The sequence below is a fragment of the Filicampus tigris genome, chromosome 16, assembly GCF_054856515.1.
Source record: "Filicampus tigris isolate MCC_2025a chromosome 16, RoL_Ftig_1.0, whole genome shotgun sequence".
Lineage (NCBI taxonomy): Eukaryota > Metazoa > Chordata > Actinopteri > Syngnathiformes > Syngnathidae > Filicampus > Filicampus tigris.
The window spans coordinates 17,425,001-17,440,159 of NC_141232.1; the positions used below are offsets into that span (position 1 = coordinate 17,425,001).

A 15,159-nucleotide genomic window follows, 5' to 3' on the forward strand; every position below is an offset into this window, starting at 1 on the left:
AACTCTTAAGATGTTTTCTCTTCAGAATATGTTGAAAAGTGTGTTTTCTTTGCTAGCAGTGAATGGAGGAGAAGCCATTTTGTTTTCATGTAAGAGTGTTCTAGCCTTGAGGGTCGAAACATACATGAAAACTCATTAAACTTTTCCCACAATTCAGGCCAGGTCGATCTATCAATATTTTACGAGTTGATTGTGCAATTTAAAAAAAAAAGGCTCAGTACAGCCCCCTACACATTTTTAACGAAGCAGCCACAGTTGTACGTTTCACCTAGATCTACAAGAAATTGGAGGTATATGTAAATGTCAAGACCTTAAAAAAAGTCTCTTGGAGCCATATGCAAAGTCTAACAGGAAGTCTGCCATTTTGAATTTTCTTTCAAATTTGACTTTGCCATGACAACAAAATCTGGTGTAAATTGACCCATATAATCCTTCAGTAAAATGCCCAGCACTGGTGAATAATGTACACTAGCAGTTAGCAATTAGCTCATGGCGACTTCTGATGCGAAAACAGCACACCCCCAAGTCAACCAACCACTCAGCCTTCGTCAGCACTGTCCACCCTCTCAAAGCATTCTGTGTAGGTCAACAAAGACCCTAGTGGCTTGTAGGTACTTAGGAAGCTCCTGATGGATCCTCCCAGACCAGCAACCTTTTTTGTATGTGAACAAACAAACTAAAAGGGTAAATTTGGAAGTTACGGAATTGGTTCCTGCAGTCTAAAAACCCCCTTATAAATCCTACTACTTTGACACCCTTTTCCTGAAGCTTTTGACTAAAAAACTTTGCGGTTGTAATATTGGTGTGTCTTTATGATTTGGACATACTAACAAACATAATTTGAAGCCATGTAATGTTCTATTTCAGGCTTCAGATCCACCATGACCTGAGAGAGGAGTTGGCCAAGGTGAAAACCCTTGAGAGTTTGGCGAATGTTAGTAACCAGCTGAGGTTGCGATGTCAGGTAACATCTGTTTTAAAATCACCTCAGAAGAGAAATATCATGACTCCACATCGTGAGTTTTTATATCTGCTATTCAGGAGGAGATTGCAAGAGGAAATTATATGGATAAAGAGAGCAGCCTGCCCTTCCCTCACTGGATTTGCCAACCATATGTCAGACCACCGTGAGTAGCGACCTATTCCTAATGTTGGTTTATTTACAGAGGTTTATTTAAAGCTCAAAGATGTCTAATTTAGTATTCAAATCCGCTTACTTTATGGGCACCAACTTCTCGGTTAACGGTTTGATGAACTGCTTTTCACCACACGTATGTATGCAAGGAAATGATGTGAGCAAGTTGTAATGTACCTGCTTTATTTAACAGCGGTCATTGTTTAAATGTCAATACAGCGGACGTGAGAGAGTCAGTCTCTCCCGCCACGGCATTCCCAATGCAAGTAAGTGCGGGCAGTTGCGTAACTAGTGGCGCGTTTGAAGCATTCAGAGACAATGTTTGTCGTTTGCCCATTTCGCCGAGTAGGTTGAGATGAACTTTGGCCGACTCGCGACCACGTCACACGCATGAGGGACGATTAGTGTAACGGACTAAAATCCACCTCCGCCCTTGCTTAGTCTGTCCCTTTCTTAAAACTTGTCGTCCTCCGCCCCAAAAATGGGCGTCCAACCAGGACGGAGGGACAGACCATTCCACCCCCGCGACGGAATGCCCAGCTCTGGTGGTACATGCAGATAACAGCGCGGATTAGATTCTAGGCTAGTGCCTCAATAACCAGCTACAGCCGGTGCCAAGCTAAAGGGAAGTCAATTCAACTTTTTCTTTTTTTTTTTAAGAATATGTTCTATGCAAGCCCACTAGTTAAAACAAGACATTCTGATTAATATTGCTGGCTAAAATGTTTGGATTTTGCCGCTTCACTCATATTCCACAAACACAATATTAATCAGAATGCCTTGTTTCAACTTGTGTGTCTGCATAGAACATGTTCTTGAAAAAAAATGTTTGGGTTGACTTCCCCTCTAAAACAGTGTGTGTTTTGTCACGAAGGACATCTGGTGTAAAAATTGTGCCAAGCAAATAATGCCAAAAATTCATTATAGTGACCAATGATGGGATAAGACGAAAGTCACAACAATGGCGCTATTCTTTATCTTCTTTCCATTTGCCTATTACAGGCCAAAAGGTAACGTCCAGGATAAAGAAAAAGTAAAGACGACAGGGTGCCAAAAGAGAGTACTAGAGGGCACATCTGTGTCAGCTCAAATACTCTCCAAAAATAAACAGAAGAAGAGATCCCGCAATCCCAACAAGAACTTCTGTCCTGATCAGAAACGTAAGTTTAATCTGTGGAGAAAAAACTCAGACGTTGAGTTTTCTGTGAATCAAGTAAACTTGTTACCGTCCACCTGTGATATGGTAATATGGTACAACAACAATTTATAATTTAGATGTATTGAATGTAACCCAATTATTTCAAGGTGCCTTTCTGTCACTCAAGGTCACCATACAAAACACATGAATTAGTATTCGTTAAATAAAACTAAGTGGAAAAAGGCTAACGAGGGCTTTTAAATTAGACTAAGATAGGTTGCAATGATAGAAATGGGTGCAAGTTATAATGAATAGGCTTCTTTAAAAGAGATGTGTTTTAAGTTTGGACTTGAAATAAAAGAATGAGGCAATGCTTCTGAGGTGTAGTGGGAGAGCATTCCAGAGGCAAGGAGCATATCGGCTGAATGATCTGCTCACCATTGTAGTTAGGCGTGCAGATGGGACAGACAAGTGTAATGATGAGGATCTGAGAGTGTGTGAAGGACAGGGAAGATGGAGGAGGTCAGACCAATATAGGAGGAGAGTTTGTGGATGGCCTTGAATGCCAACAGGAGAACTTTGAACTGGAACGAGACTGTATGGGTCGCCAATGAAGCTGCGGGAGAACAGGAGTGATGTGGTGCATAGAGGGGATTCTAGTGAGGATGTGGGCATCTGAATTCTGGACTGGGTAATTTATGGAGGGCTTTTGGGGGGTTCCAAAAAGAAGGGAGTTACAGTTATCAAGACGGGAAGTGGCTGTTGACCAGAATGGCAGCAGAGTGAGGGGTGAGAGACAGATGGAGACGATTAATGTTGCCTAAATGGAAATTAGCTGAGCGCGTGGTGTTATTGACGTGTGATTGAAATGATAATTTGCTATCAAGAATGACACACATACTCTTAACCTGAGGAGAGGATGTGAGAGAGGAGTTGTTGATAGTGATAAAAAGCTGCTTGTTTTGGATAATGTGGATTTGGTGCCATTGAGGCGAACCTCTGTTTTGTTGCTGTTTAGTTTAAGGAAGTTAAGGGTGAACCAGGATTTTATTTCAGCAATGCAGTCAATGAGGGAAGTGGGTGGGAGAGTAGATGAGGGCTTTGTGGCGCGGTAAAGCTGAGTGTCATCGGCATAGCAGTGGAAGTTAACATTGAATTTACGGAAGATTCTGCCGATGGGAAGAAGGTAGATGATGAAGAGTAGGGGCTCACGACACAGTTGCTTACACCTGTAGTGACGGGGGAAAGAACTGACTTAAGTAATTTAATATGAAGAATTGTATACTATCTTTTGTGGGAAAATTAAATCTTTAAGTGTGCATGTTGAAGCAAGCCAAGTTAGAATCATCAAAACATTGTTCCGGAAATATAAAAAAATGTAATAGATGTGGGTTGGTCTTCTTACATTTTCATGTAGGTTTTGGAGCAATTTTCAGTCAGGGATGAGTTTGTTCTTCTGTGGTTTTTATTTGGTCCATAAAAGTAATTCATTGCAGTATTTATTAAAACAATTCAACTTATTAATTGGGTTTCTTAAGATTAATTAATACTTTGTATCAGTATGTTTGATATCAGCAATTTTTAGACATTCTAGCTGTCTGTGCTTTCTTTTAGTAACGAGAGAGCAGTTGAGCTGGTTGATATGCGACGACATGGTTTGGGTGGGTGCCTGGTCGTCTCTCAACCCTGGTTGGGCTGTGGGTTCAATAAGATTACAAAAAAAAAAAAAAAGAAGTCATTTTAATTATCCACATCCTCTTATCTTATTTGAGTCATGCTTCAAAATTCAATCTTCTAGTAAAGTAACATAATTTTAAAAGAAACAAAGTCTTTTATATCACACTCATAAAATATGCCACTATTAAGTAATGTTTTTTATTTTTTTTGTTGAGGCAGTGGTGCCACAGTATTGCAGCATAAATGCCATTATGGGTATTTTAGGGTTATAAATTAAAATGGCATTGATTGTCCATCATCTGTCAGCATTTACTTTCTGAGAGAAGTGTGTTTTCAAATTGTATCTGAGAAATCTTAAATGGTGAACATTTTAATCATGCGCATCAGCATCCACTATCACTTGCTTAATTCAAAATTGATCAGCATTGATCAACAAAATTTGCTTTCTTTTTTGGAACGGATGAACCGTCAGCCTAACACAAAACTTCTTAAAGTGGAAGTCAACCCAAACACATTTTACAAAAATGTGTTTTATGGAGGCCCACTTGTTGAAATAAGGCAACAGACCCTCTGGGCTCAGATAATGACCAATCACGGCTCACCTGTTTTCTGAAGCTGAGCTATGATTGGTCGTTATCTGAGCTCTGAGGGTGTGTGATGTCGTTTTCAGTTGACAGAAGTGACAAAATGTCGGCCCCCAGAGATGGCTAAAAACGGGTGGACTTTTTTGCTTAAAGGGGAAGTCAACCCAAACAAACCCATCTCAAAACACATCACAATTGGCTTAAAAACACTTTTCAAATACAAAGAACCACAATAAAGAAGGGAACATTTATTTGGGGCTTTATACTTTGTGTGTGTGTGTGCGTGGGTGTGTATGTGCATGTGTATATTTGCATGCATGTGTGTGCGCGTGTGCGTGTTGCCTTCACCAAAATTAATTTGCCCTATTTTTCCCATTTTTACTCGTTATAACAACATTGGGTCATATGCAGGAGTGCACATTATTTTTTTCATGGGGTATCCCACATGAGTATCAAGATATTGTCTTTGGTACTCACTAGTGTCACGGATCACATAAGTCACGGTTCGGATCAGTCACGGATTTTGAGTCACAGAGCGGATCGTTTTTTGAATAAAAAAAAAAAAGTAATAATTAGAACTTTGTCTTCATTTATTTAAAAAAAACGCTTTTGCCCATAAAAAAAAACAAACAAAAAACAACAACTTCAAATGTCTAAGGCAGGATACATTCTTATTTTAGGTGATACAGTGTATACATTTCAAGGTATATCCTGCCAGACATTTTGAGCTGAATGTTTTCTTGAAATTATTTATTGAGCAAAAGAATTAAAAAAAAATAAATGAAGACAAAGTTCTATTTAGCTTGTTTTTTTCATAATGAAAAAGACCTCAAAGTGCAATTTAAGCCACATTCCGTTCCTTTGAACATGGAGAGTGCATTACAAAGTAATCTAGGTTCACAATACTGAAAAAGAAGTAAAGAAAAAAAAAGTAAGCCAAGGAATACGTGTTGAACTACCAGCCAGGCACTTGTTGTTAGTTTTATTTTTATTTTATTTTCATGATAAAAAAGACCTTGAAGTGCAATTTAAGGCATCTTCCTTTAAACGTGGACACCGCATTACAAAGTATCTAGGTCCACAATATTCATCCATCCATCCATTATCTCCCGCTTATCCGAAGTCGGGTCGCGGAGGCAGCAGCTTCAGCAGGGAAGCCCAGACTTCCCTCTCCCCAGCAACATCCTCCAGCTCTTCCGTAAGGATCCCAAGGCGTTCCCAGGCAAGCCGGGAGACATAGTCTCTCCAGCGTGTTCTGGGTCGTCCTCGGGGTCTCCTGCCGGTGGGACATGCCCGGAACACCTCACCAGGGAGGCGTCCAGGAAGCATCCTAATCAGATGCCCGAGCCACCTCAACTGGCTCCTCTCGACGCGGAGGAGCAGCGGCTCGACTCTGAGTCCCTCCCGGATGGCCGAACTTCTCACCCTATCTCTAAGGGAGAGCCCGGACACCCTGCGAAGGAAACCCATTTCGGCCGCTTGTATCCGAGATCTTGTTCTTTCGGTCATGACCCACAGCTCATGACCATAGGTGAGAGTAGGAACGTAGATCGACCGGTAAATTGAGAGCTTCGCCTTTCGCCTAAGCTCCTTCTTCACCACGACAGACCGATACAGGGTCCGCATCACAGCAGACGCTGCACCGATCCGCCTGTCGATCTCCCGTTCCATCTTACCCTCACTCGTGAACAAGACCCCAAGATACTTGAACTCCTCCACTTGGGGCAGAATCTCATCCCCGACCCGGAGAGGGCACGCCACCCTTTTCCGACTGAGGACCATGGTCTCAGATTTGGAGGTGCTGATCTTCATTCCGACCGTTTCACACTCGGCTGCGAACCGCTCCAGCGAGAGTTGGAGATCGCGGCTTGAAGAAGCCAACAGTACTACATCATCTGCAAAAAGCAGAGATGCAATACTGAGGCCACCAAACCGGACCCCCTCGACACCTCGGCTGCGCCTAGAAATTCTGTCCATAAAGGTTATGAACAGAATCGGTGACAAAGGGCAGCCTTGGCGGAGTCCAACCCCCACAGGAAACGAATCCGACTTACTGCCGGCAATTCGGACCAAACTCTGGCATCGGTGGTACAGGGACCGGACAGCCCTTATCAGGGGGCTCGGTACCCCGTACTCCCGAAGCACCCCCCACAGAACTCCCCGAGGGACACGGTCGAACGCCTTCTCCAAGTCCACAAAACACATGTAGACCGGTTGGGCAAACTCCCATGCACCCTCGAGGACCCTGCTGAGGGTGTAGAGCTGGTCCACTGTTCCACGGCCAGGACGAAAACCACATTGCTCCTCCTGAATCCGGGATTCGACCTTCCGACGGACCCTCCTCTCCAGCACCCCTGAATAGACCTTGCCGGGGAGGCTGAGGAGTGTGATCCCTCTGTAATTGGAGCACACCCTCCGGTCCCCCTTCTTAAAAAGGGGGACCACCACCCCTGGTCTGCCAATCCAGAGGCACTGTCCCCGATGTCCACGCGATGTTGAAGAGACGTGTCAACCATGACAGCCCCTCAACATCCAGAGCCTTTATGAACTCCGGGCGGATCTCATCCACCCCCGGGGCTTTGCCACCGAGGAGCTTTTTGACTACCTCGGTGACTTCAACCCCAGAGATAGGAGAGCCCACCTCAGAGTCTCCAGGCTCTGCTTCCTCAGTGGAAGGCGTGTCGGTGGAATTGAGGAGGTCTTCGAAGTACTCTCCCCACCGACCCACAACGTCCCGAGTTGAGGTCAGCAGCACCCCATCTCCACTATAAACAGTGTTAATGGTGCACTGCTTCCCCCTCCTGAGACGCCGGATGGTGGACCAGAATTTCCTCAAAGCCGTCCGAAAGTCATTTTCCATGGCCTCCCCGAACTCCTCCCACACCCGGGTTTTTGCCTCAGCAACCGCCAGAGCTGCATTCCGCTTGGCCAGCCGGTACTCGTCAGCTGCCTCCGGGGTCCCGCAGGCCAAAAAGGCCCGATAGGACTCCTTCTTCAGCTGGACAGCATCCCTTACCGCTGGTGTCCACCAGCGGGTTCGGGGATTGCCGCCACGACAGGCACCGACCACCTTGCGGCCACAGCTCCGATCGGCCGCCTCAACAATGGAGGCACGAAACATGGTCCACTCGGACTCGATGTCCCCCGCCTCCCCCGGGACGTGGGAAAAGTTCTGCCGGAGGTGGGAGTTGAAACTCCTTCTGACAGGGGATTCTGCCAGACGTTCCCAGCAAACCCTCACAATACGTTTGGGTCTGCCAGGTCGGACCGGCATCTTCCCCCACCATCGGAGCCAACTCACCACCAGATGGTGATCAGTTGACAGCTCCGCCCCTCTCTTCACCCGAGTGTCCAAAACATGCGGCCGCAAGTCCGATGATACGACTACAAAGTCGATCATCGAACTGCGGCCTAGGGTATCCTGGTGCCAAGTGCACATATGGACACCCTTATGCTTGAACATGGTGTTCGTTATGGACAATCCGTGATGAGCACAGAAGTCCAGTAACCGAACACCGCTCGGGTTCAGATCGGGGGGGGCGTTCCTCCCAATCACACCTCTCCAGGTCTCACTGTCATTGCCCACGTGAGCATTAAAGTCCCCCAGCAGAACGATGGAGTCCCCAGGTGGAGCGCCCTCCAGCACACCCTCCAAGGACTCCAAAAAGGGTGGGTACTCTGCGCTGCCGTTTGGTGCATAAGCACAAACAACAGTCAGGACCCGTCCCCCCACCCTCAGGCGGAGGGAGGCTACCCTCTCGTCCACCGGGGTAAACCCCAATGTACAGGCGCCAAGCCGGGGGGCAATAAGTATGCCCACACCTGCTCGGCGCCTCTCACCCTGGGCAACTCCAGAGTGGAAGAGTGTCCAACCCCTCTCGAGAGGACTGGGACCAGAACCCAAGCTGTGCGTGGAGGTGAGCCCGACTATATCTAATCGGAACCTCTCAACCTCACACACCAGCTCAGGCTCCTTCCCTGCCAGAGAGGTGACATTCCATGTCCCAAGAGCTAGTTTTTGCTGCCGGGGATCGGACCGCCAAGGTCCCTGTCTTCCGCCGCCGCCCAGCTCACACGGCACCCGACCCCTTTGGCCCCTCCCACCAGTGGTGAGCCCATGGGAAGGGGGACCCACGTATCCTTTTCGGGCTGAGCCCGGCCGGGCCCCATGGGTGCAGGCCCGGCCACCAGGCGCTCGCCATCGAGCCCCACCTCCAGGCCTGGCTCCAGAAGGGGGCCCCGGTGACCCGCGTCCGGGCGAGGGAAAACGTGGTCCGTTAGTTTTACTCATCATAAGGGGTCATTTTGAACCACAATATTGAAAAAGTAAAAAAAAACAGTAAGCCAAGGAACAGCTGTTGAATTACCAGCTAATGATAGCAGCTGCTAGCCACTAACGCCGGAGACTTGTGCTGTATCATACAATGACAGCATAATTAACCAGCGGTTTGTTGGCGTCCTAAATTACCGACTGAATATGATTTCGGGACGGCGTTGTTGTGTTGGTGACAAGCGTTAAAACTGCCGTAACGTCAAAAAAGGAAGTCAAGTTAGCCGGTACGCCACCACGCGGGCAAACTTCAAAGTAAAGGTTCACTAAGACTATTGTATTGGCATCAATGACTCAATGTATTACTTGGTAACCTTTATTTTGAAGTTAGCCTTTGCAGAGGCATTGAGTATGTTTGCAAAACGCTCTCGTACATGCTACTTACGTGATTTTGAGGGTTTTCAAGTTACTTCCTCTGTTGAATGCGGACTAATCACGTTGCCTTAATGTAAACGCGCACGGTTCTTTTCACCAACCATTCTGCGGATCGTGCCTGTCCCGAACCGTGATGCTTGATCCTTACTGATCACGAATCAAAGATGATTTGTTGCACTGCAGGGGGTCATGTTTATTCAACCATTTATTTTATTTTTTAATGACAAAATAAAAAATATATTTTATTTCAGTTTGTGTTTTTGTTAGTATGAATGTAATGGACGCTTTGTTTTGAATATTACAGTATTGTATTGTCTTGGGTGTCCTAACTGACCTCGGTAAATAGACCTTTGACTCATTGAAAAACTTCTTTGTGACCATTTAGAATTGGTATTTGAGTATCCCTGCTCTAGAAGTATAGGCAATATTATTTTTTATATATATGACATTTTACAGTTTTTATATGAGAAACATAACGGTAGTTTACAAATGAATAAACTGTAACTTTTTCCTCCCAACAGCCAAGTACATCAAATGTGAACAGTGTGGCAATCCAAAGGTAAGATATCAGTTTAATAACACAATATACTGTATCACACTTCCTTGGATGTTAGAACTATGGGCAGTTTTACAAAATGTTATGATACAATGCTATACAAGAATAGTACATAGTAGAAAACATGCATGTTACTGTAAAATGCCAAAGAAGGATGCATATGCAGTTATTGAATAAAGGCTATGTTCACACTGATCTATCTATATAAATGTATTTATATTGAATTGTTCAATACAGTGGTCACGGTTAGGTGTGCACTGTTTTCAATAATACCATTTTTGTTTTTCCTACTGCTACTAATTGTCGCTGTAACAGGCCGAGCATTTTTCCGCAATTCCAGCCCACTAACTCATTACACCCCGTAGCACAGATTTTTCCAAGTCATGGCTTAAATTGCGCAAACAGTTTGACAACATGCCAGTTACAGACGCAGCGTTTTGCACGGCATCCCTCTATCAAAGGACGTAGTTTTTCATCTGCTTTGTAAAAATAATTCATTTCGGCTTTGAGAGTTGGGCAATCCAGAGAATCAGACAGGCTTGTTTGCGTTAGTGGAATAAGAGGTTTATCCACCCGTTTTTAGCTAGCACCGGGGGCGGCCATTTTGTCACTTCTGTCGACTGAAAATGACATCACAGTTCAGATAATGACCAATCATAGCTCAGCATCAGAAAACGGGCGAGATGGCTATATTTTGATGATTAACTCATATTCCACAAACGCAATATTAATCAGAATGCCTTGTTTCAACTAGTGGGCCTGCATAGAACATATTCTTGAAAAAAATGTTTGGGTTGACTTCCCCATTAATTGAAAAAACAAGCATAGGATTCAACTCACACAAACAGCCGATCAGCCCTTTCAAACACACACAAACATACAATCATTTATGTGCTGATATCGCTCCGTGTTATGAACTTCCAAATAATTTTGAAAATGTGTGCTTTCAAGTTTATCACAGCAGTAAAAATTTGATGTCATCAGTCTGGCATATTTTGTGGGTCTGGGGTCATCCTGGTGACATTTGATCTCATACCTTGATTCTCAGAAAATGGCGAATAGACTGCACTTACACTACTGTTCAAAAGTTTGGGGGCACCAAGAAATTCCTTATTTTTAAAAGAAAAGCAATTTTTTTCAATGAAAATAACTTTCAACTGATCAGGAATACACTCTATACATTATTAACGTGGTAAATGACAATTCTAGCTGCAAATGTCTGGTTTTTGGTGCAATATCTACATTGGTGTATAGAGGCCCATTTCCAGCAACTATCACGCCATTGTTCTAAAGGTACAAAGTTTTTGCCCATTGCGTCAGAAGGCTCAAGGATATTAGAAAACCCTTGTGTAATCATCATTAGCACTAGAAAAGCTGTAAAATTGAGCTTTCTTTGAGTAGGTTGACTATCTGCAGCATCACATTTGTGGGGTCGATTAAAAGCTAAAAATGGCCAGAAAACAGAATTTCCATGTGAAACTCAACAGTTGATTCTTGTTCTTAGAAATTAAGGCTATGCCATGCGAGAAATTGCCAAGAAACTGATGATGGTCCTACAACGGCGTGTACTACTCCCTACCTTTTCTATTGAGCTAAACTATTTTTGACAGTGCTAATAATGATTGCACAAGGGTTTTCTAATATCCTTGAGCCTTCTGACGCAATGGGCAAACACCTTGTACCTTTAGAACACTGGCGTGAGAAATGGGCCTCTATACACCAATGTAGATATTGCACAAAAAACAGACATTTGCAACTAGAATTGTCATTTACCATGTTAATAATGTAAGAGTGTATTCCTGATTAGTTTAAAGTTATCTTCATTCAAAAAAAGTTATTTTTTCATTTTCTTTCAAAAATAAGGACATTTCTTGGTGATCCCAAACCTCTGAACGGTGGTGTATACCGTATTTTCCGGATTATAAATCGCAGTTTTTTCATAGTTTGGCCAGGGGTGCGATTTATACTCTGGGGCGACTTATGTGTGAAATTATTAACACATTATTACTGTCATGGCTTGTTGTGCTGACTTGTATTTTAGCTTCAGCACTAAAGCGCCTGCAGAGGAAGGCAAAACATCATAAATACAAGTCAGCACAAACAAGCCATGACAATTACTTCTATAACATTTCACATGTTATTGTAACCCACATAAAGACACATAAGATACATCATAAAAGCTATTAAAATGTGTGAATAATTCAAACGGTTAAAGTCTAATGTTTTGTTAAATAAGTAATCAAAATGGTATGATAAAAAGACAATTTGACTGTTAAGGCCTTGCTAGTCATGGAAGATAAAATAAGAATGCCTTTATTGATCCCACAGTGGGGAAATTTTCATTGTTACAGCAGCAAAGATATAGGTCACACAGGGACGGCGGCATAATGTGGCCATTAATGTATAACATTGACGGCAAACATTTAGGATCAAACCTATGTAAATATACGCAGTAACATGTGTATAAGATAAGAATGCCTTTATTGATCCCACAGTGGGGAAATTTTCATTGTTACAGTAGCAAAGATATAGGTCACACAGGGGCGGCGGCATAATGTGGCCATTAATGTATAACAAACATTTAGAATCAAACTTATGTAGATATACGCAGTAACATGTGTATATACACATGTGTATACACACCAACCTACATCTACATAAAAAGTATGAGGAACACTCATTTCGGCCTGTACATAGTACTGAGGAAAAATACTCTAAGTAAGTGACAGTGCTGCAGTGCTGTAGTGAAATGTAAGGGACAGCATTGGATAAAAATAAAACTAGACTAACAGTAGTGGGGAATGTTGAGTATTGCACGGTATTACAGTAGTGGGGAATATCGGGTACTGCACGATATGAGCTCAGGTGCAGGACTGCACAATTGCACTAATGTCCGCCAGTTTGTAGAGACTACACAATGTTCTTGTTAAAGAGTCTGACAGCAGCAGGCAAGAAGGAACGGCGGAATCTCTCCTTTGCACAGCGAGGGTGTAACAGTCTGTCACTGAAGGAGCTGTGGAGTGCTGTTAGGGTGCCCTGGAGGGGGTGGTCCGGGTTGTCCAGCATTGATGACAGCTTGGCCAACATCCTCCTGTCCCCCACCGAGTCCACAGAGTCCAGGGAGCAGCCCAGGACAGAGCCGGCCCTCCTGACCAGTTTGTCCAGCCGCTTCTTGTCCCGGGCCGAGACGCCGCCTGCCCAGGTGACCACTCCCTGGAAGATGACCGATGCAACCACCGAGTCATAAAAGTTCCTGAGGAGTGTCCCCTGAACCCCAAAAGACCTCAGTCTCCTGAGTAGGAAGAGTCTGCTCTGACTCTTCCTATAGAGGGCGTCTGTGTTGTCGCACCAGTCCAGTTTATTGTTCAGATGAACACCCAGGTACTTGTAAGTTGAGACTCTCTCAACATTTGTTCCCCGGATATTCACTGGTGCAGGTGAAGAGTGCTGGCGCCTACCGAAATCCACCACCATTTCTTTGGATTTCCCCGCATTGATCAGGAGGCGGTTCTGCTGGCACCAGTCCACAAAACCCTGAGTAAGTTCTCTGTACTCCCGATCATCTCCGCCTGGGATGAGGCCGACAATCGCAGAGTCGTCAGAGAACTTCTGCAGGTGACAGGTAGGGGTGTTGTAGTTGAAGTCCGAGGTGTAGAGGGTGAACAGGAAGGGAGCCAAGACAGTTCCCTGTGGGGCCCCCATGCTGCAGAGGAGCACGTCAGACACACAGTCCTGTGTCCTCACATACTGTGGCCGGTTCCATGTGGTGAGGTGGTGGGCCACCCCCGCCCGCTCCAGCTTGTCTCCCAGTAGTGTGGGCTGGATGGTGTTGAAAGCACTGGAGAAAACAAAGAACATGATCCTCACAGTGCTCCCCGCCTTCTCCAGGTGGGAGAGTGAAGTGTGGAGGAGGTAGATGATGGCATCATCCACACTGATGCCAGGCTGATATGCGAACTGGAGTGGGTCCATTGAGGAGCTCACCAGGGGGCGCAGGTGGACAAGGACCAGTCTCTCCAGGGTCTTCATCAGGTGAGACGTCAGCGCCACTGGTCTGAAGCTGTTGAGCTCCTTCGGGTGGGGGGTCTTTGGCACCAGGACCAGGCAGGATGTTTTCCATAGCTGGGGGACCCTGCCCAGCTTCAGGCTCAGGTTGAACATGTGCTGGACAATTCCACACTGCGCAGGATTTGAGGAGCTGGGGGCTGATGCCATCTGGACCCGCTGCCTTCCTCGCCTTCATCTTCTTCAGCTGGTTCCTCACCTGAGATGTTGTGAAGGCCAAGGCTGGGCAGGAGGGAGTGGTGGCTATCTGGTGTAGCTGGGAGCTGGAGACTGTGGAGAAAAGGCGGGAGAGGGTGACACGCCCAGCAGGAGGAGTAGGTGGAGGCTGCAGCAGGAGAGACTGAGTGGAGGCAGGCATCTGATCGAACCTCATTCAGCTCATTTACCCACTGCAGGTCCCCCCCAGTCCGGGTCTTGGGTTGTCCGTGGCCTGAGATGGTCTTCAGGCCCCTCCAGATTCCCCTGGCGTTATTTTGCAGCAGCTGCTCCTCCATCCTCTTCCTGTAGGACCTTTTCCCCTCTCTGATCCTCCTCCTCAGCTGGCGCTGCACAGTCCTCCGCTCCTCTATGTTGCCTGACGCAAAAGCCCTCCTCTTCTCCTTCAGGAGAGCTTTTATGTCTGGTGTGATCCAGGGTTTGTTGTTGGAGAAACACCTTACTGTCCTGGTGGGTATGGTGTTCTCCATGCAGAAATTTATATAGTCTGTAACAGTGTCCGTTAGACTACTAATGTCTTCCCCGTGAGCATCGCTGAATACTTCCCACACAGTTGTGCTGAAGCAGTCCTTTAAGGCCTCCTCGGCCTCTCCAGACCATCTCTGAACCGTGCGGGTCACAGCACATAGAGAAACCTTGAGAAGGTGACCACAGATGGGGGAATCCCCCTTCCAGGATGATCAGGCTGCAATGGATGCCGAGTGGGCAACATTGAACACACATTATAGTACTATACAGTGCTTGTTAAAGTGATGTGAAAGTTAATCAAATGAAGTGCTGCAGGAAGATGACATCGGTGAGGTGAGCAGGGGCCCAATGGTCAATATAGAAACCTCCATAGCAGCGCCTCCGAACTTGTAGCAGTCAGTTTCTGTTGGATCAAAACAGCAGCCTCCAATTCGGTCGTCATCACCTAATTCCCAAGCCTGGGAAAAGGGGGCAGAAAAAGAATAGAAGCGTCAGTAAAGAGGCCAAAACAAACAGTTCAACTAAATGCAGAATCGTACAAATAAGTCTTAAGTTGTGTTTTAAACATTTCTACTGAGGTACAGCCTCTAATATACGCGGGTAGGGCATTCCAAA

The 15,159-nt window shown here is 45.4% G+C and overlaps 1 protein-coding gene across 5 annotated transcripts in view; it reads left to right on the forward strand.

Moving 5' to 3' along the window:
• dus1l (dihydrouridine synthase 1-like (S. cerevisiae)) overlaps positions 1-15,159 on the forward strand; it is a 60,099-nt gene that overhangs the window by 26,253 nt on the left and 18,687 nt on the right. For all 5 annotated transcript variants that reach the window (XM_086056231.1, XM_086056235.1, XM_086056236.1 and 2 more), the window contains exons 9-12: positions 868-964; positions 1,042-1,127; positions 2,138-2,295; positions 9,761-9,798. In XM_086056231.1, coding sequence (XP_085912357.1) covers positions 868-964; positions 1,042-1,127; positions 2,138-2,295; positions 9,761-9,798 — 379 coding nt within the window. The remainder of the gene's footprint in view (positions 1-867; positions 965-1,041; positions 1,128-2,137; positions 2,296-9,760; positions 9,799-15,159) is intronic.